The sequence below is a fragment of the Camellia sinensis genome, chromosome 6 (assembly GCF_055761805.1).
Source record: "Camellia sinensis isolate YWXY chromosome 6, ASM5576180v1, whole genome shotgun sequence".
In the NCBI taxonomy this organism is placed as follows: Eukaryota; Viridiplantae; Streptophyta; class Magnoliopsida; order Ericales; family Theaceae; genus Camellia; species Camellia sinensis.
The window spans coordinates 87,586,501-87,607,017 of record NC_138966.1 but is presented as its reverse complement, the minus strand read 5'-3'; the positions used below and the strand labels follow the sequence as shown (position 1 = coordinate 87,607,017).

General features: G+C 34.6%; 1 protein-coding gene and 1 long non-coding RNA gene across 2 annotated transcripts; one reads left to right on the top strand and one right to left on the bottom strand.

Annotated features, from left to right (window-relative positions):
- Positions 1–7,096: 7,096 nt before the first annotated feature.
- LOC114304636 (uncharacterized) lies at positions 7,097–10,440 on the bottom strand. The gene is made up of 3 exons (XR_014332606.1): positions 10,157–10,440; positions 7,525–7,602; positions 7,097–7,391 (listed from the first exon to the last, which is right to left on the bottom strand). It is a non-coding gene; the product is annotated as an uncharacterized LOC114304636 (long non-coding RNA).
- Positions 7,596–8,943, top strand: LOC145792756 (thioredoxin H-type-like). Its single transcript, XM_082874135.1, has 3 exons — positions 7,596–8,325; positions 8,442–8,564; positions 8,648–8,943. Exons 1-3 carry the CDS (start codon positions 7,975–7,977, stop codon positions 8,792–8,794), a joined length of 621 nt encoding a protein of 206 aa, XP_082730261.1. The 5' UTR covers positions 7,596–7,974; the 3' UTR covers positions 8,795–8,943.
- Positions 10,441–20,517: the final 10,077 nt, after the last annotated feature.

Here is a 20,517-nt window from a genome sequence, read left to right as displayed (position 1 = left end):
TTTTTCAGTCCACCATCTTGAAGTCCAAAAACCGACCAATGACAAATTTCTTTACCCCAGTATCCTCGATCTTGTACTTCATGTCCAAAGCATCCCACAGATCTTTTGCCGACTTCTTGACATAAAACACGTTGAAAACTGAATCTGCCAAGCCATTCAGAACCTAGTTCCAGCAACTGAAGTCTGACTGCTTCCAAGTATCTAGAGCCATGAGCTTCTGTTTGTCTTGCTTATTCTTCTCCACAACTGGTGGATCCTCACTCAAAACCCTCGCAAGGTTAAGAGTAGTCAGGAAGAACAGCATCTTCTGTTGCCACCTGTTGAAATTCACTAGCGGGAACTTCTCTAGGCGCTCGTAATGGTCGAGCGAGCCTTCTAGAACAGCAGGAGCAGCAACAGCGTTGACCATAGAGGTCACATCAGTAGGGGTTTGCAAGCTAGTTGTCCCGGGGTTTAGATCCCCACCAACATTAGTAGTAGTAACAACATCGGTGATAGTTGTCATTTCTAAAAAATACAACAGAATTTCACTTTCTGTGTTTCTAGAAATTAAACTTAACTCTACAAAATCTCACAGCTGGAAATTTAATTCAAAACTAGTCTCACCACTTAACCTAGAATCGAACATGGTCAAGAATGTTCTCAGGAAGACTGGAAGGATCACATAGATTCCATTTAAAACCCAATTAACCTTTTGACAAAACTTTCAAGAGCATGTTGACTCCTAGTCCATAGGAAACAATTTATAGAATCAAGTTTTTCCAAGAGATGAACTAGGTTAAAAGAAACCAATGTCCAACAATTACAAGCAATTTTAGAAAATTGCTAACCAAATTAGAAGTAATGTAAAAAATTGCTACAACAATACAAGCAAATAAAACTTTCTTAAACACATTGGTGAATAATCACAATTAAAACTTAAGCAACACATTGCTCCAAATTTAAAAATTAAAAAAAAAAAAATGAGACCAATCCAAATAAGGATTCTTATTTGTGTAAAACTCATTTCCTCGCTTAGGTATTTTTGTAAAGAGAGTTAGCTAGAAATGTAAGAAAATACAAACCAAATAATCTAAAGAAATTGTACATACAATCAAATATTATTAAACCTCCTAGCAAATTATTCGATAGGGGGAAAAAATAATCAATTAAAATACTACATAAGTTATCAAACCTTATAGCTCCTAAATAAATAAATTGAATTACTAGGCATGAGTTACACAAATAAAACTAAAACTCCAAATGTATTTAGGCAAGTTACAAACATTGTATAACTTCAAATACATTAAACTAAAAATGAATAGGCTAGAGTTACATAAAATTTAATACAAAAGAATAACCATGTAATACACATGTGAATAAGGTCATACACATAATTTTAGAAACAATAAGCATGAACAAAAAATTAAAATCTTGAAAATTTTGAACATGGAAATTATGCTATAAAATTAGAAAATAAAAAGACATGCAAAGTATGGTAGGAAATTATGAATCATACTCATATAATAAAATTATATTAGAACCAAATAAGCATATAGATTATGCAAGAAAGACTAAGCATTCTGATTAAATTAAAATCGTATAAGTCACACCTACCATTACATATATAAATTTTCTAATCTAAATAGAGATTCCCACCACTCACCTTCAGCTGCTGACAAACAGTTGTCCGGCTCAACTTGGATCACTCCCACAGGACAAGTATCCCTCTCAGGGCGACAAGATGTTGTCGTCTTCTGACTATCTTCGATCCTCTCCCATTCAAACTGCCCCAATACAGCTTCCCCTTTAGTGTCTGTAGTTTCCACAACACCCAAATCTTAGGTTTGTTTTCCGTACTACTGCTCTCTAGCACTTTCCCTTTTTCCTCAACTTTTTTGGCTACCCCTGCTGCCACGACTTTCCTTTCCTCCTGTTTGACTCCGATTTCCTCTTCTTTGTCAAATTCATCACTTAGCCATCCCCTATTGTCATTCAACAGGCTCAGATCAAACCAACCGATCTACATATTGCCTTGGTCTTGTTCTTCGAACTTTTGTAAATTGTCCAAATCTTCTTCATGATCCTCAAGATTATCCAACCCTTTGCTTGGATCGTCTTCCTTAAGCATGTTAATGTCGACTGAGGTCGGCAATACTACCTCAGGCCTGGCTTGAGTAACAAGAACAATGTAGTGGCTCGGATCATACTCTCCCTTAGATGATTCCCTAGAAATTCCCAACGACAGACCGATAACCCCCTCTGAGGTCAAAACCTCCTCTTCTTCAGGCATTGTCACCACAAATTTGTGAGGCTCAGGTTGTGGGTTAGATGTGTTCATCATGCATAAGTCTATGTCTTCAAGGATGAACAACACCGGCTTTGGTAGGTGGAAGGGGGTGATATAGACGCTTGGGTCGAAAGTGGGTGGCAATGTATGGATAATGTGGATATTTTTGGATGGGAGGACTTGGTTGTGGACAGGGAGCAGGTTGGTGGTCACATTTATCTTTTGGAGTGGAGCTATGGCTTTGTTATTGATGACATCTTGAATCTCATGACATAAGCGGAAGTACCGGTCCATTTCGTGGTCGTGCTGTTGATGGAAAACACAGTATTTGGTGGGATCGTGCTTGGGTGGAAGGAGGTCTGGAAGTGGTCAAGGTTTTAGGGGTTTCAAATGCTCTTTTTTTATTAACACTTGCATGGCTCAAGATAGAGTCATGTAGAGCTGATTGAAAGTTCTACCCAGAGGTCGGGTAGGGTTGGAAGTTTGTGGGCTCATATTGGCAAAGGGGTCGTCGGTTTTGGTTATGGTGACAACACTCACCTCTGACAACCTCCTAACCATGCTACCCTCAGCAACATTGGAATTGCGAATAAAAGGCCTCTTGGCTGGCTCTTTGTCATCTATGATAATCCCTGCTTTATGGCGTCTTCAATTTGAACTCCCATTTCATGAAGTTCCTTAAAGGTAAATAAGGGGAGAAAAATCATTTTCTACAGCAGCTTGCCTTGAAGATTCCAGACAGCAATCCAGATTTGGTTTTTCTTTGAGGGTCTGGTGGTCATCATTGATGCGTTGGCCCTCTACCTAGTTACAAACTCGGAGAAGCCCTTCTTCGACTCTTGACGCGTTGCTTCAGGATCACGAGTTGTGACCTTGATCTGTGTGTTATAGGAGTATTGAGTAATGAAAGACTTAGCTAACTCCTTCTAGTTTGGCTTCACAGAGTCCTCCAACGTAGCATTCCAGATAGTAGCTATACCCGACATGGTTCGGCTGAAGAGTGACAACTTCTGCAGCCTGGTTAAACCCATTGGTCGTAGGATATTAGAAAACAGACGTAGATGTACCATTTTGAACTGCTCCAAGTAACTACAGATTCAGTGTACCCATCCTCTATATTTGGAATAGAGTTGACCCCCTATGCCTTCTTGAATAGTTTTTCTAGTTTGTTCACTTTGAGAATGGTTAGGTCAATCTCGAATTCAAAAGGTGCCTCAGTCTGGTAAACTGGGGCTCTAGGTGTCTGTCTTGGAATTGGCTCTACTTGAACAGGAAAAGCCAGAACACCCTCAGCTTGTGGATCCTGAGCAGTAGCAGCATTGGCGGTGGTACCGAGTCTGAGGATAGTCACATTAGGTGTCTGTGAAGCAGAAGCCGTAGCTGGTTACTATTGCTGTTGTTGCAACCTAGTTGTGACCTCAGATTGGCGGGCCATTTCGTGCTGGATTGAGTCGACCGGCTGTTGCAGACAGATTAACAAGTCTTCCAAATCTGATGAGGGATATTGAACCATTCTAAGAATAGATGGTTGTGTCTGAGGTGAACTGAGTGTCAGTGAGCTAAGGGGTGATTACTGAAATAACTGAACTGGCGAACTTTATCTGACCCTTCTTCGCCTTACAACTGGTAACAGTAAAGTGAACACTGGCTGTCCTCGAACAAGATCTTTGACCTTACAAAGTCTTCTGACATGGGTCCAGAGTACTTGGGGGATGCCAGAACTTTCTGAAGCTATGGTTTTAGACTACCTAGCAAAAGAAATAAAGAAAAAGCAATAATAAAAAATCGGACAACACCTCAGCTACGATTTCATCATAACAGATATGATCAAAGCTGTAAGACTGTACTCCCCACTAAATTCTGCCTCGCAAACTGATACCAACTGTACCACTGATATGAAGCATTCTTGTACAGTTTTACTGTAAAGCATATACCAGGTAAAGAGAACCAAAACACCTCTATTAGGGGGTAAGGTTATCCTGTTTTAGATTTGACGTGATCTAGGATTTTACTACTTCAAGCAAGCAGTTTCACAAAATCCTACATATGGGTGAGCATCATGTCCTATGTTGGAATAGTCATTATGGCTTTCCTATATGTAGCTAGGCCGATTGGTCAAAAGGGGTACTTCGGCAAGATTCCCTAATATACCTCGCACACCTAACACTGAGAAGTGAAAAGAGGATCAACTTGTACAGCGATAATCTAGATCCGAGGGTTGTGTTTCTAACATGGCAGAGCCCATGATCGGCTAGCCTTTTGGCAAGCTTTTTAGGCAAGCCGTCTAAGAATAGTAGATGAAAAACACAGTGACTTAAGAGCACCAATGCAAATGCAATGCAAAGAACATATATCATTAAATAAAATTTCACATCATGAAGTTCAAGTCAAGTTCTCTAATTTCCCTAGTAGAGTCGCCAGAAACTGTAGCTAGTCTCTCGTGCTCCTTGGAGGCGGGGTTTAGTCTCCTAAAATACAGTAGCCCTACAGTTCGGACTCCCGTGGTTTTGAATCTAGTTTCACAAGTGCAATGTAAAATAGATTAAACAAATGAGAGTCCAAATTCAGAAAATCTTTTGAAAATCGATTTACAATCAGAAATGTCAAAAATGGACTGCATTTCCAGATTTCAGAGTCGCCACCTAAATGTTTTTGAGAAATTTAGGAAATCCGTGACTCGTGCCAAAAGCCACTTGTCTGTCATAACTAAAGTGTCTCAGCTCGGGAACTTAGGTATGAGAGGAGAATGTCATGAATTGAGCACCCCACTCACCCAATCCAAAGATCAGCCTTTATTAATCATGATGTGATTTTTATGTACATTATATGCTCTTGTTTCGATTATTATACTAACTTACTATGTGAGGCACACAAGTATAGACTATGTCACCCACTTTGGAATACTTTGATTTCATGTTTATTTGGAAAGAATTTTGAATATGTATTACTTGAAAAAGCGAGCTCATATGTACATTAATCGAAATCATCCCAATATAAGTGAAATATCCTTCAACCACAAGCATTCAAATAGTTTATTCCAAATAAGCACTTCGCCTTATGGTATTATGCTTAATATGGCAACACAAATATACATGCGATATGCTAAAGCAATAAATGCTCACCTAGTACTCAACTGAGGCAAGCCAAAGGAAAGAAAATAATTAGAAAAATGCATGTTCTTAATTGCAAAGTGACTAATGCAACACACAAAAAATGCAACTATCGGATTCAGCTTCTTAACATGACATATGGATCAATTTAAGGCATATGGTAGTGCATGTATTTAAGCAAGAAATAATCGATGTTTATCAACTATGATGAGCCAAATCATAATGGATGTAAAAATGGATGCAAGTCATGGTGATGATATGAAACTAAAAATATGATACTATATGCAACCATCGTAAGCAAGTAAATAAAAGGGAGAAAGAATGGGGGTTGGAAGACATACACAATATTATAAGTGTTTACAAATTTTCCCTCGCACAAGAAGGTCCGAATGAATGTCCTAATTAAACTAATTATTACAAACCCAAAGAATTAACTAGCTATTACAAATTTGAATGAAGCCAACAAATTAATTACAACATACTAAATATTTAAGCATTAATTTAATTGAACATGAGGCGAGGAACCACATGTGCGCAACCGAGAACATCCTCCCGAAAACCTCTCTGTTTGCTGCCAGAATCTGCTCTGTTTTACAGTCAGAAAATTATTCTATTTTGATCTCAGGTTTTGCTCTATTCTGCCATAAAAATGCCACTACCTGGGACAAAATGGGTGGCTGGCCAGCCTTGAGAACTGGTCGGCCGTACAGAATGGTGGCCTGCCGGCCAGCCACTATTTTTAAGAAATGCCCTACTGCCACAAAGTTGAAACAGAACAAAAACATAGTGTTTCCAGGAGATATTTATCCTCTCTATCGTTCCCTATCATGAAGATGATCAAGGGAGGAGTAGATTCAGTTCATAAATCATTCAATTGTTGAAATTGGTTGTGTGATGATCTATGAACCGATAAGACAAAAGCTCAATAAAAGGAAATGAAAGACCAACAACACCTCTTCCCAACACTACAAAAAAATTGACTTTTTGCGACGGTAAAATACCGTCGCTAATACTCCTAATGCCGTCGCTAATACTTTTTACGACGGCAAAATGACTTTTTGCGACGGCAAGAGGGGGTCGCAACTGCAGGGGTTGCAAAAGAGTTTTTGCGTCGGTAAGTGCCGTCGCTAATGTTTTGCGACGGCATTTTTTACCTTTTTGCGACGGCACCGTGCAGTCGCTAATAATTTGAAATTTCTTGATTTTTTTGCGACGGCCCTATTTTACCGTCGCTAAAAATGTTATTTGAGACGGCAAAAAATACCGTCGCTAATAGTCTTTTTTAAAAAAAAAAAACACTATTTTTTGCGACGGTGTGGTGCCGTCGCAGAAAGTATAAAAAATATGAAATTTTCTATTTTTTGCGACAGTGTAATACCGTCGCAAAAAACATTAAAAAATAATAAAATTTTTATTTTAAATAATAAAATTTCTATTTTTTGTGACAGTATAATGTCGTCGCAAAAAGTAAAACCTATAACAAAATTAATAAAAATATTAAAATTTTCTATTTTTTCCGACGGTGGTACCGTCTCTCACTCTCTAAGAGCTGATTATTTACATTCCATTCACAAAAACATCATAACAGAAAATAAAAATAAAAATTGATCAAACCATCAAATTCAATATTTTACAAAGAATAATTAAACTGTACATGTTCATAAAAGCATATTTAAATTATAAAGTTCACCCAAATCCTAAAAAAAAAATAAAATAATAAAATAAAATCTAAAATTCACCATTATTTTCCATTTATTTAAAAAGGCCTACAATGAGAACTTTCGCTTTTGGAGATTATAGGGCAGCCCAAATCCAAGCATTCAAAACAAACAATAAGTCTTTCGAAAGGGAAAAATATAAACATGTAGAGGATATTGCTGATCCTGTTGGTGGTGGTGCCGCCACTGAGTCACTGCTAACTCCGGTCTCGGTTGTTGAATTCAAGGCCGAGGCTGGCTGATCCTGCCCATTTCCCCCTTTGGTGAATGTTGTAGTTGAAGCCAATGGCAGTCCTGCAACATATAATATATAATTTTTCTTTAAGTTCACACCTCAATCAATTTAAACTACTTACAGGCCAAAGGAAAGACAAATGTCACAACCTTTGGTGAAATAAATTCTCTTAACACATAAGCCTCAACAAACCTTTGGGAGGGGAATGCGGGAAGTCATGAGACAATATCAATTTCATGCGGAAAACACCATTCTCGTAGGGAGTTCCAGCTGCAAGGTTGATATTTGGTCAGTCTAAAAAATAAATACCTTTAATGATCATACAAGGTTTGAGAACAATAGATATTCGATAAAACTTGTGATTTCTGAGATTGAAAAATGATACTAAACGATAAAAATGAAGATTAGTACCTGTATAGTCGTGTTGTCAATTGGAAGGCACTTCAATAGCAAAATCAATAACAACTCTCTTAAAAACACTTCTATAATTTTTTAATACAAAAACACACGTAACTTAACATTTAGGTGTGTAAACCTTTATAAAAGAGCACCTTGTCACTTTTGTTTATATCATTTTGTTTTAATATAAATTTGGAGAGACACTCCAAATTAAACTTCAACCGTTAAAAAATAAAAGGACCAATGTCAATGACAAGAATCCTGTGCTCCACTTCATATTTTAAAAACAGTTCACATTTAAAACTTCTCTACTCTCCACTATCATCAATTCTATATAAAGAGCTTTCCCACCAACTATCAAACTCCAAGCCAAAAACCTTCTGTCAAAAGATCAAATTCAGTGACAACAACAAGAGAGAGCTTCGTTCAAAGTTTCAATTTCCTTCTACAATGCAGCATGTTAGAAGATCGTCGTCGACGTCGTCATTGGTGTCGATGCAGACTTCATCAATGAGAACTTCTCAAGTTCTTGCATTCCATTCCCCATCAAAATGGAAAGCCCATTTTGAAGCCTCCAAAGCAACTTCCAAACTGGTAATTAACCACCCATTCAACTTCTCTTTTTTTTTTTCATCTGAAATTTACAATCAAATCTTGTTTTTGGGTCTGCTAATCTCTTTATTTTTGGGGGGTTTTGTTTTGAAATGAAGATGGTTATTTACTTCACTGCCTCATGGTGTGTGCCTTGTCGCTTCATGGAACCAGCCATTGATGAGTTTGCTGCTAAATACACAGAAGTTGAGTTCATCAAGATAGATGTGGATGAGTTAATGGTATTTCTCTTTAAATTGCCTCTCTCTCTCTCTCTCTCTGAAAAATGAAGTGCTGCTAATAGGTATGAATGAATGAATTGCAGGATGTGTCTCAAGAATATGGGGTGCAGGCAATGCCGACATTCATATTAATAAAGAAAGGGAGAGTAGTTGACAAGGTTACAGGAGTCAGAAAGGAAGAGCTTCAGAATAAGATTGAGAAAAACAGGGCTTACCATTATTGTTCTTAAAAAATTGTATCAATCATCTTCACCTTCATCTACATTCTACAAGAATCATGATGATACTCGCCAGCTACACGGTGTTTAAATTACATGTAATAGAATGCACTATAAATGACATTGCAATCCTCTACATTAAATCAATGTCCCTTACTACACAAAAGCCAAGTGAAGAGAACAAGAGGAACATCCAAGTCACTGGATAATAGTAGGATTTTAATTTTCTGAATAAATCATACATACACATAAACACATATGTATAAATTAGAAAAGCGAGAGTAATGATTAAAAAGAAAATCCTTAAAAATTAAATTGACATATTAAGGCTAAATATTAATCTTAAAAAGCTTCATTTTGCAAGACGTAACTTAAAATGAAAATATTCTACTAAACAACTTAAATATCAAAATGCAATGCTTATGACAACTTTTAACGATTTTACCAAGAAAGATGATTAGAAAAATGTAATTGGCCCTCTAAATTTTTTATACATTGCTAATGTAATTTTTTTTCTTAAATAATATAAATGCATATAAATTAAAAAATTAGTTTGAGATAATTTTTTATAAAAATAATTTTAATAGTTCAATGCGAAAATTTTAGAAAATTTGAATGAATAAATACGAGTTGTAAAACATAATTTGATTTTTCAACCATATGATGCATCTTATTTCAATCTTCAATAATTTATATAGTATATATACGTGTAGAATTATTTGTGTTACCTTATGGTGAGGATGCAGTTAAGATCAAGTTAGACCAATCTAATATTTGGGTAAACTCTTCTTAATCCAGCCAACTATAAAGCCAATCTTATGGTTCAAATTATAGGCCACTATTTTAATTTTTTAATTGTAAATAATTTTGTTCAAATGTTTCTATAATTTAAAATATATATATAAATATATATATCTTTATATAAAATAATTTAATCAGGATAGGCCATAGAGTTACTATTTTTGCTTACTTTCTAATTTGTACTTCAAAATCAAACTATTTTATTAGTCAATTATTAATTTATGAATAAAAACCCTGATCTAGAATTGATTTTTTTTCGGACCAAACTATTTAGACTTGAGAGACTGCTCAACCATAGTTTAAATTTTTTTTCTTCCATTTTCAAAAGTAATGCAGTTTAATAAAATTTGGAAAAAAAATTAAGGATCAGGCAAGAAAAAAAATATTAGAATTAGAATCAACCAACATATAAATTACTAAAACATGAAATCAATCAACCAAAATATTAGAATTCTTTGATATATTGAGTCTGAAACTATAAATATAATTACCCAGTCTGACATCCATCACCATTCATGTTCATACAAACATAATCTTCACTAAGGAGAGATCAAAAGAAGCAGGGTTACATACCTGAGAAGAGTTCAGATCATTCTTCTTGCATATAAAACTCAAAGCTGCTCCTCCGATGCTGCTCCGACGCTGCTGCTGCTCCGATGCTGCTCCTCCGACGACACTGCTCCTCCTCCGCTGCTCCGACGCTACTCCTCCGCCGCTCGCCGTGGGGTAGGGATTGAGATTGGGGATTTGTGGGTTTGTGGGTTTGACATTGGGGATTTTGGGGGGGAGGGGGGTAGTGATTTTTGGGTTTGAGATTGGGAATTTGTGGGTTTGAGATTAGGGATTTGGGGGGGGGCGGGGTAGGGATTTTTGGGTTTGGGGTTTGAGATTGGAGATTTGGGGCGGGGGGGCGGGGGGGGCGGGCGGGAATGGGAAAAAAAGGGGCGGTGAGATTAGGGATTTGGGGGGGCGGGGTAGGGATTTTTGGGTTTGGGGTTTGAAAAAAAAAAGGGCGGTAATAAAAAATAAGAAAATATTTTTTTTTAGTCACAAATGAAATTTAAATAATAAAATAATATCGTTAATTTTTTTTTTTTTTTGTGACGGGGTTATCGTCGTCAAAAAATTTTATTTTTTGTTAAAATATATATATTTTTGTAGTTAATGAATTTTTTTAAATTTTTTTTTTTTTTTAGTTACTAAGATTGAAAATTTATTTGTTTCATTTTTATTTTAATGAAAAAAATATTATTATTTTTTATTTGGTAGAAGTAGGGGTAATATTTTAATGAAAAATAATTTTCACTAAAATAAAAATTAATTTTCTGTAGTTAATGAAAAATATTTTTCTGTGGCCTATTTTTTTGGGTTACTAAAAATCACGATCTAATTTTTTATGGTAGAGGAAATTGAGTGGCAGTAGTGGTGGTGGTGGTGGTGATGGTGATAGCGAAAGAGATTAGTGGTGAAGTTGTGGTAGTGGTAGTGGTAGTGTAAATGGAGTGGCAGGGGTGAAAAAGAGGGAATGGTAGTAGTAGTGGCAGTAGTGGTAGTGGTGGTAGTGGAGTGGTGGCGATGGTAGTAGTAATGGTGAAGTGGCGACAGTGGAAGTAGTGGTGGTGGTGGAATGGTGTTTGCAATAGTGGTAAAGGTGGTAGAAGAGATGGGTGGTGAGAGAGAGAAATGAGTAAGAGACAGATAGAAGAGAGAGAGGAGAGAGACAGAGTGATGAGCGAGAGAGAGACAAAGTGGTCGCTAAAAGTGCATTTTCTTGTAGTGGATCGATAAATCGAGAGGGAGCTCAGTAAATAGAGAAGACGAGAGTGAGAAAGTGAGCAACGCAAACATAGTAGGAGAGAGAGAGAGATAGAGAGTGAGAGACAGAAAATAGACATAGAGAGAAGAGAGATGGACGAGAGAGACAGAGAGAGATAGAGAAAAGAGAGATGAACGAGAGAGATAGAAAAAGATGAGAGATGAGAGAGATAGAGAGAAGAGAGATGAGCGAGAGAGATAAAGAGAAGAGAGATGAGCAAAAGAGATAGAGAGAAAATAAATGAGAAAAGAGATGAGAGAAGAGATAGATGAATGAGAGATACACAGAGAGAAAGACAGATAGACAGATAGACAGAGAGAGAAGAGTAATGAGTAAGAGAGAGAAAGAGTGATGAGTGAGAAAGAGACAGGGAGAGAGAGATAGACAAAAAAAGAGATAGAGAGAGAAAGAGAGAGAGAGATAGAGATAGAGGGAAAGATAGAAAAAGAGAGAGAAACAAGAGATGAGCGAAAGATAGACAAAAAGAGAAAGAAATAGAGCGAAAAGAGATGAGCAAGAGAGAGACACAGAAAAGGAAAGAGACAGAGAGATAAGATAAATGGGCGAGAGAGATAGAAAGATAAGAGAGAGAGAGAGAAAAGAAATGAGACAGATAGAGAGAAGAGAGATGAGCGAGAGAGACAGAGAGAGAAAACAGATGAGAGAGATAGAGAGAAGAGAGATAGGCGAGAGACACGGAGAGAAAATGAGAGAGAAACAGACAGACAGAGAGAGAAGAGTGATAAGTAAAAGAGATAAAGAGAAGAGAGAGAGATAGAGGCAGAGAGACATGAAGATGAAAAAATGAATGAAAAGAGAAATGTTACATCAAAAGAGTAAGAAGACATTGTTTTTTTAAATTTTTTTTTGTGAAAGAAAAAAGTACTAGAATTTATTCAAACCATTTTGTGACTGTATATATATGAAGCTGTCTCAAAACCACAATCACTATGCTAGGTTAGAGTTTTCCAAAAACTCTTTTGAGAAAATTATAATTTCTTGTTTTCCGTGTTATATTGTTTTTACTGAATTTTTTTAATATTTTAAGTATTTTTTTTTAATTTTTAGACATGCCTAATATAAATACACCTAAAAATTTTAAAAAATTGTAAATTTTTTTTTTTTAAAAAATTCACTAAATATCAAAAATACAATACATTTTTTTTTTATTTTTATGTATTTATTAATTTTTAAAAATATTTTTTCATAATTTTTTTTTAGATACATCTAAGTAAGGTGCATCTAAAAAAAATATTTAAAATTTTAAAAATATTCACTAAAAATTAAAAAAAAACACGAAAGTCACTCTTTGCGACGGCAGAAAATGCCATCTCAAAAAAGCAGAGTATTTGTGACGGCACCATTTGCCGTCTCAAAAAAGCAGAGCATTTGCGACGGCACAATTTGCCGTCTCAAAAAAACAGAGTATTTACGACGGCAGAAAATACCGTCGCAAATGCTCTCATTTTTTGAGACGGCAAATTGTGCCGTCGCAAATGCTCTGCTTTTTTGAGACGGCAAATGGTGCCGTCGCAAATACTTTGTTTTTTTGAGACGGCATTTTTTGCCGTCGCAAAAAGTGACTTTTTGAGACGGCAAGTGTGCCGTCGCAAATAGTCCCGTCTCATATACCCACATTTCTTGTAGTGCAATCATGGAGTTACCTCAAGGGAATGGGTGGATATTGCTTCTTGAATCATTCAACATCACTAAAGAGTATGCAATGAGTCAAGACGCAATAGGTTAATATAACGTCTGATTGAACCCAATTCAATTTTATTACCCTTTTTTTTCCTCTATTTTTATTAGCCCTTTTTTTATTACCTTTTCATTTCTTATCTTTTCTTCTTTTTTGTCCAAAAGTGTAGATTACGTCCACTAAGTCCAAAAGCGATAAAGAGAGGTATCAAACAAGAGATTGTGCTTAGCATAAGAGAGATGTAATGCCATGGTAATGGACCTCCAAAGAGATTAAACCATTAAGCATGGGAGGTCTCTTTCTTATGCCTTGAACATCAATCTTTTGTTTGATTCAACTCTTTATCAAAATAAAAAAAAGAATGGACGAAGGTTGCAGAGATGATTATGCAAAGGTAATTACAATAGTATGAACATGTATGAAAGCTATAAAAAAGTGCAAGAAAAGGCTTTCAACTCAAATACACTGAAAGCTATATCCATGAGGACTTACAACAACACATCTACAATATTCAAAACATAATTTAACACATGACACAGCATTGAAACATCACAAAAATAGTGCTGAAAATTAGGTTTTTGAGGTGGGAAAAATGAGGAAAATAGGCTAAAGCCAAGAGGTTTCAAACAATCAACAAGCCTAAGAAAGGGTGGCTAACCCCTCCTCTTTTTTGTGTCTTAAAATCACACTTTTAAGCTAAAATAAACTATGAAAAACAATATGAAAAGGAAAAGAAAAGAGATATAAAAGATGGTATAAAAGCTCAAAGTATACCTCTTTTAAAGAGAGGATGCTCTTTAGTTCACAAACCACAAGTTGAACACTCTCAAGAGCTGAAATTTCGGTTCAAGAATCTCAGCAAAAGGCCTCAAGTTTAGACTTAGGAAGTATATGTATATTGCAAGAGAGAGAGGTAGTGTGTTGGACAAGTTTTGGCACTTGGAGAATTTTTCTAACCCCAAACCATGAAGAGAGGTCATGTATTTATAGAAAAATAGGTCCTCACGTCAGAAATATCTGTAATGAGCTAGCTGGTGCAAGACATGCATATGGGAACAGCTAGCAGCCAAAAATATTTGTTTGTTGCTGAATATGGCCTGCCAACCATAAATGTAAACGGCCGGCCAACCAAAAAAATGGCCTACTAGCCACATGTTGGCCAGCAAGTCTCTAAGTGGTCAGGCTAGAAAAAAAAAAAGGTTTTGGTTCAAAGGGGGTGCAAGGTTTAGGTTTTAAAACTTGAAACCAAAGCCTTTTGCTAAAGAGATTGAACGATTGTACAACATAACATTTCATTATCGAGTGTTCAGCATGAGGCACCCAAGTCTTAAGAGTGGTCCAAATAGGGTGTTTACAACTACATAATCCATCAAAGTTAATACTCTTATCCATTGTCATCAGTCTAGAAATGAACAACAAAACAACCTGAAGAGGGTCAAACTAAGGTAGCTACCTGGCACTCCGATCTTGTTCAATCCATACTAACCTTTAAAACACTAAACACAACATAGACAAATAGAAGCAAATGGGATGCCAAAGTAAACTTCTATTGATATCGAGAGACCAAACCAGAGTGCACAATTTTACATGATATATATATTGCACAATGTTCCAAATAATTCATCCAACTAGAGTGTCAGTCTTAATTGTGTCCAACAGTGAAAATTATTTAGTACTCCTGGGGCAAAACCATGTGGTGACCCAACTTAATTTTGATTAGTTAAATTAAACAGTCGAACCCATCACTTTTATGAACATTGATCACTCCAAGACCACCAAATAACCTCGTAATCCAAAATATGGTTAAGAACGCAAAAAACAGATTGATCATATATACATCTCACATAAATTTTTATTATACCAACCACTTATTTTGACTGAAGAAAAGTATATAAATGAGTGTACAATGTCTGCATTTGAAGGTATTGTGGTTCTCATGAAGATATTCATAAAACATCAAAAAATTCACACCTAAGATGATGAAATAAAGTTTTTTTGTTTGTTTGTTTGTTTGTTTATTTTTATTTTTATTTTTTTCGTTTGGTTTCTAAATACTAAAAAGCAATAAAAAAAAATTACAAATTAATGTTACAAGATAATCCCTTATACCAATGAGTACAGATGCTTGTGGTCTGATCAGAAGCTATAGCCATTATTGGGGACTTGAAAGCTTCATAGAGAATCAAAAATCTCTACAATTATAATCGAAATTATAAAGAAAAATATGTACATATTGAACAGAAGAAACAAAAGAGTGGAATTAATTAGGTAAACGAATGAACCGTGGAATATTAAACTAACGTATTAACTAAAAAAACTGTGCTTTATAATGTTATAATTTTGCTCAATTTAGGTTTTGTCCAAACTAACAACTTCAATCAGGCCCCCTTTGGGCTAAACTTTTTTTAGCCATAATAGAGGTGTAAAATTGGTCTGTGGGCCACTCGAAGCCCGCCTACGACCTAGGTGGGCCTGGCCCATGAGGTAGCTCTAGGCTCATATTCAAGGCCCGACCTGACGCTCAGTGTCATTTTTCATAGAAAAAATAAAATTTTGATAAAAAAAATAAAAAAATTGGTCAACGTGACCAAGGCCCGCCCTAAGCCCACCAACCGCTCGAGGCCCAAATACCCACTAGGTTTGGGCCTAGTTTTCTGGCTCGTAGGCCGGCCTAACCCAAATTTTGACGAAAGCCTAAGCAGCCTAACATAGGCTAACATGAGCCAAATTACAACCTTAGCCATAGACTGGCTAAAAAAATTTTTGTATGGAATAAATTTTTGATTTTCTTTAATTGGTTTGATAATTGTGAGAGAAAAAGTAAAATGATTGTGGTTTGTATGTGAAATTTTGCCTTCTTAGCTAAATTAGTCTATCTTGCTTTTTTGTTCGCTAATTCAACTGCAACTAATATGTCAAACATGGCCTCAGAGAGAGAGAGAGAGAGAGAGTGATCTATAAACTTTTTTTGATGATTTTTTTTGTTCACAGTTCATATGAAGGATATGCATGTATTTTTTTATTTTATTTATTTATTTTTTTGAGCAATGCTACATCCATCGAATTTAGGCTCGTTCGAATTGTCCGAATTTGTGCATGCTGGTTGTCCGACCAGTCATCCGGGAGGTCGTCTGGCCGGTCATCCGGGCGAATGCTGGTTGACACACCAGTTGACAAGGGTGACATCCGCGGTTGACAAAGATGACATCGATTGTCCAGCTTATGTAATTCAGATAATTCAGACAAGCTAAAATTCGAAGGATCAATCATTTTCCCCCTCAAGATATTACATACTGAACGCTAAAAGGTCATTAAAAATTAAAGATTATTTTTATTTACTCTACTTTTTGCATATTTTTTAGTAAATTTTAAAATGTCAAATACATTTTTTTTGTCTCATATTTTAGTTTAAAAAAATCAAAAGGTTACTAAAAAAAATCTGTTCTCAAACAACCCTATGTATTTCTATGGTTATATTACGTATTTTTTTATCAGATGTATTTTTTTGATGATGTTATCAATTTTTGTAATAAAATTACATATTTTGTCATAATGTTAGATATTTTTGTGGTTAAAATATGTTTAAATAAAAAAATGTGTAACATTATTTTTAAAAATTAAATGACATTACCACAAAATACATAATTTTATTTTCTGAATTACAAATTATCATAACTCCATTACAAAAATACCTAACAAATGCTATAAAAATATCTAATAAGGTGGATACGGTACACACACTATAGACATGCCGTACATGGACATGGGTGGTTGATGTGCCCCGCATAGCAGCCACTGTTGTGCTGTCAATGCGAGCAATTTTGGGATCTATTTCGGTAATTCAAACAGTTTAATTTTTAAGAATATTGAGTAAAATATACTTGTAAGAGAGATCAAATTGATCAGATACCGATAACTTTTTTTATCGAATTGCATTTGTATTAAAAAAATGAATAGCAAATGTGATTTCAATTCAATGAAAAGGTTATTGATATTCGATCAACTTAATTGTTTATCGCTATGTTTTACTTTAAAAAATGAATGATTCAAATTATAAAAATAAACTACTAAATGGATCCACGCATCGTCTACCTATATCCATGGTAAACACTTGGAAATGGGCATTTTAGCCCTATCAGTGGGAGCCGTCCATACCCAATCCGAATGAGACGAATATTATCTGACCCGACACAATATAATTAATAATATATATATAATTAGACATGAGAAAACCTAGAAGTAGAGAAATCTAAAAGTAGTGTATAATTTTGTACATATTTTTGTTTGGAATATGAAATGTATGTAAGGCATTACAATTTGAAATGTGGTATGTTTGATTTTTTTTTTTTTAATTTTTTTTTCCCTTGTTGCTTCCATTTGTTTTGGCAATTTGAAATGTGATTGGGTATCAGGTATTTGCGGCGCAGGGGGGGGGGGGGGGGCGAGATGAGGTTAAAAAATTACACACGTAACGGGGTTGGGGCAGGAGATGGAGTGTGACTTTATTCACAGGGTGGAGAGGACAAATTCGCTGCAAACCCACCCCGTGTCCATCCCTATACAGACCCTACAAATATAATAGTTTTTCCCATGGGTAGTTAGAGAATATAGTCACGTGGTGCTCAATTATAGTATTTTTTGTAGAAAATGTGAAATATTGATTATTTTTGTTCAGTAATTGAAAAATATTAATGGACATAACAAATAATGATTGATAAGAGAATATGAACACGTGGCACTCTGAGACTATTGTATAATTTTCCGTTTCCCAGGAGATGACATATCATCCCATCTCTCAGCCACCAACAGCACGCTAAAGCTGAAATGCGTTGTGTACACACTCCACATTTGGGTTTGTCTTAATAGACATGAGTGGGCCGGTCCCTTTTTTGTTTGGGTCAAGATGCCTTTTCGGTTGGGCTTATTGGGTTATAGCACTCCAAGTTGCTTCAGCTCTCTGCCTAATAACTTTGGACTCACATTACTTAATAATAAATAAATAAATAATGTAAAGAATTTTCTTAATTCTTTGGTAATTGCATATTATAATTGTAGAGTTACAACGTAAATTAGGTCAAGCTATATTGCAGTTTCTTTTCGTTATTTTGATGAGATTGAGACATCATAAAACTTTGTTTAGATCCTAGATTTGTGAGAGACAACACTCTTATGTAGTATCCTTTATATGCACAATATCGTGTTGTGAGTTTTTGAAAGCGTTCTCAAATTTATTTTAATAATTTGAATTGTTCATAGTGTAGCGCTTGTTGAGTAGATTATTTATGAAAACATTCAAGCTAATTAAACATATGTAACCCACAATATGACCACATTTATATTTAGAAAAAATAAACAGTTACTATGATTTTAATAATTTTTTTAAAGTTATTATTCGGTTTGATCATAGCATTATACTTATCCAATTAAATACATATTTTTTTATATGAATGATATATTTAACGAATCTTATAATATAAACGGATCTGATTATGAAAATATGATCCGAATAAATTTTACGGATGTGACAGCACCAACACCAAAACCATGTATAGTGGCTCAATGGTTATACGTTTTATTAGTTTTACTTTACAATAGCCAAAAATAAAATTAAAAAAAATAATAATAAATAAGAGAGAGAAAAAAAAAAGAATTAAAAACTACAAACAACAAAATATACAAAATACAGAAATTTTATAAGAAATAATTTTTTCTCAAAACATTAGACTAAGATTAGTTTCTAAAGAGTTTTTTTTTTTTTTAGAGCATGAAAAATCAGTTAAATTAAAGCAAAATAAATAACATACAAGAAAAGAAAATGGAGACTTACGTGTAGGTCTTACTAAGTGGATTTCTTGTTCAACAGTCCCATGATAATTAATGGTAATTTTTATCATACACTATTAAAAAGCGTCACTAATTGTTAATTTTCAGCAACAGTTTGAAAATTTTGTTATAAAAAAGTCACTAATTATAAATTTTCGTGATAGTTTAAAAAAAAATTTGTCACAAAAAAAAAGGTCACTAATTTTCAACTTTTTGTAACAATTTGAAAAATTCGTCAAGAAAAACGTCATTAATTGTAAGTTTCAGCGATAATTTATAAAAATCGTGACAAAAAAGCCATTAATTGTCAATTTTTAGCGATATATGTAAAAAATAGTCACAAAAGATTATTTTTAGCGATGATTATACTAGAATTTATTTTAAATAGAATTTGATGAAAACTAAGTCCAACTATTAAGATCTATTGGTAGTTAACCTAAAAACGAGACCCTAAAGAGCCAAGCAAAAATGAAACAACAAACTAAAAACAACAAATCCGTCAAAAAAATCTGTTTCGATCCTAGAAAAACTATCGATATTCTCATAGATGTGATTTGGAAAACTAGATCTGCATCAAACCAAGCAAAATCTACATCAACGTCTGCCGTTGCCATTGACGTCATCTCCACTACCCAATTCTCCTATCGTCATCGCCTTACTTCGGACACCGCCAGAAGCTAGAGTTGAATAGGAAAAACAGCCACAATAGTATAAAAGAAGGCTTGAGAGAACAGACAATTATTGTGTGCGTCGAAAATACAAAAAACTATGTTGAAACCGAGGGAGAAATACCAAAGAGTGTTAGATGGGGAGATATTAATCAACTGAAATTTGTTTAGTTGGCCAGAATCTGTATGAATTTTTGTTTGCTGTATTACTTTTATTTTTAACAGATCTTGTTAATAAATAAATAAAAAAATGAGAAAAGCATGATACAATTTTATAAATTTCAAAAACAATTATTAAGAAATTTGAAAATTTTATTTTTTGGATTTTTTTATATGTTTCTAAAATACTTTTTATCTGAAACTCAATACTAAACAATGTGCGAAGAACAATCTATGAAATTTTCTTTTTTTTAAAAAGAAAAAAAAAATTATTTACGTCCAAATCTAGTCAATTTTCTGTTAAAAGAGAATCCCAAGCGATTACCTAATATTTTATACTAGTGTTGGAGGTGCACATTGTGAAGAATATTTTGCCATCCAGCCCGGTTGTATCTTCTTCTCCACCTAACAATTCCCTTTTGCTTAATAGGTTGGCTTGTCCATTGTTAGGTTTCCTACTTTATAGCTCTCTCCAATACTTTACTTCAATATTTTTATTTTATTTATTTGATTTTTTTTTCTTTCTTTTTTTTTTTTTTTTTTTTTGAGACTTCTGAAATATGAGTCTTAAATTTGTTCACGTTAATGTGGATTACTCTATATCAATTATTGATTAATTTTAAAATCAATTGCTAAAAATTGAACCTTCTATTATATCATTAAAAATGAATTTAAAGATCATGTTTTAAAAGATATGAAGCATTGCTTTTCTTTTTGTTGCGGCAACAAAGTACTTTGTGCTAGTCTTTGGCCGACATAGCCAAAACAA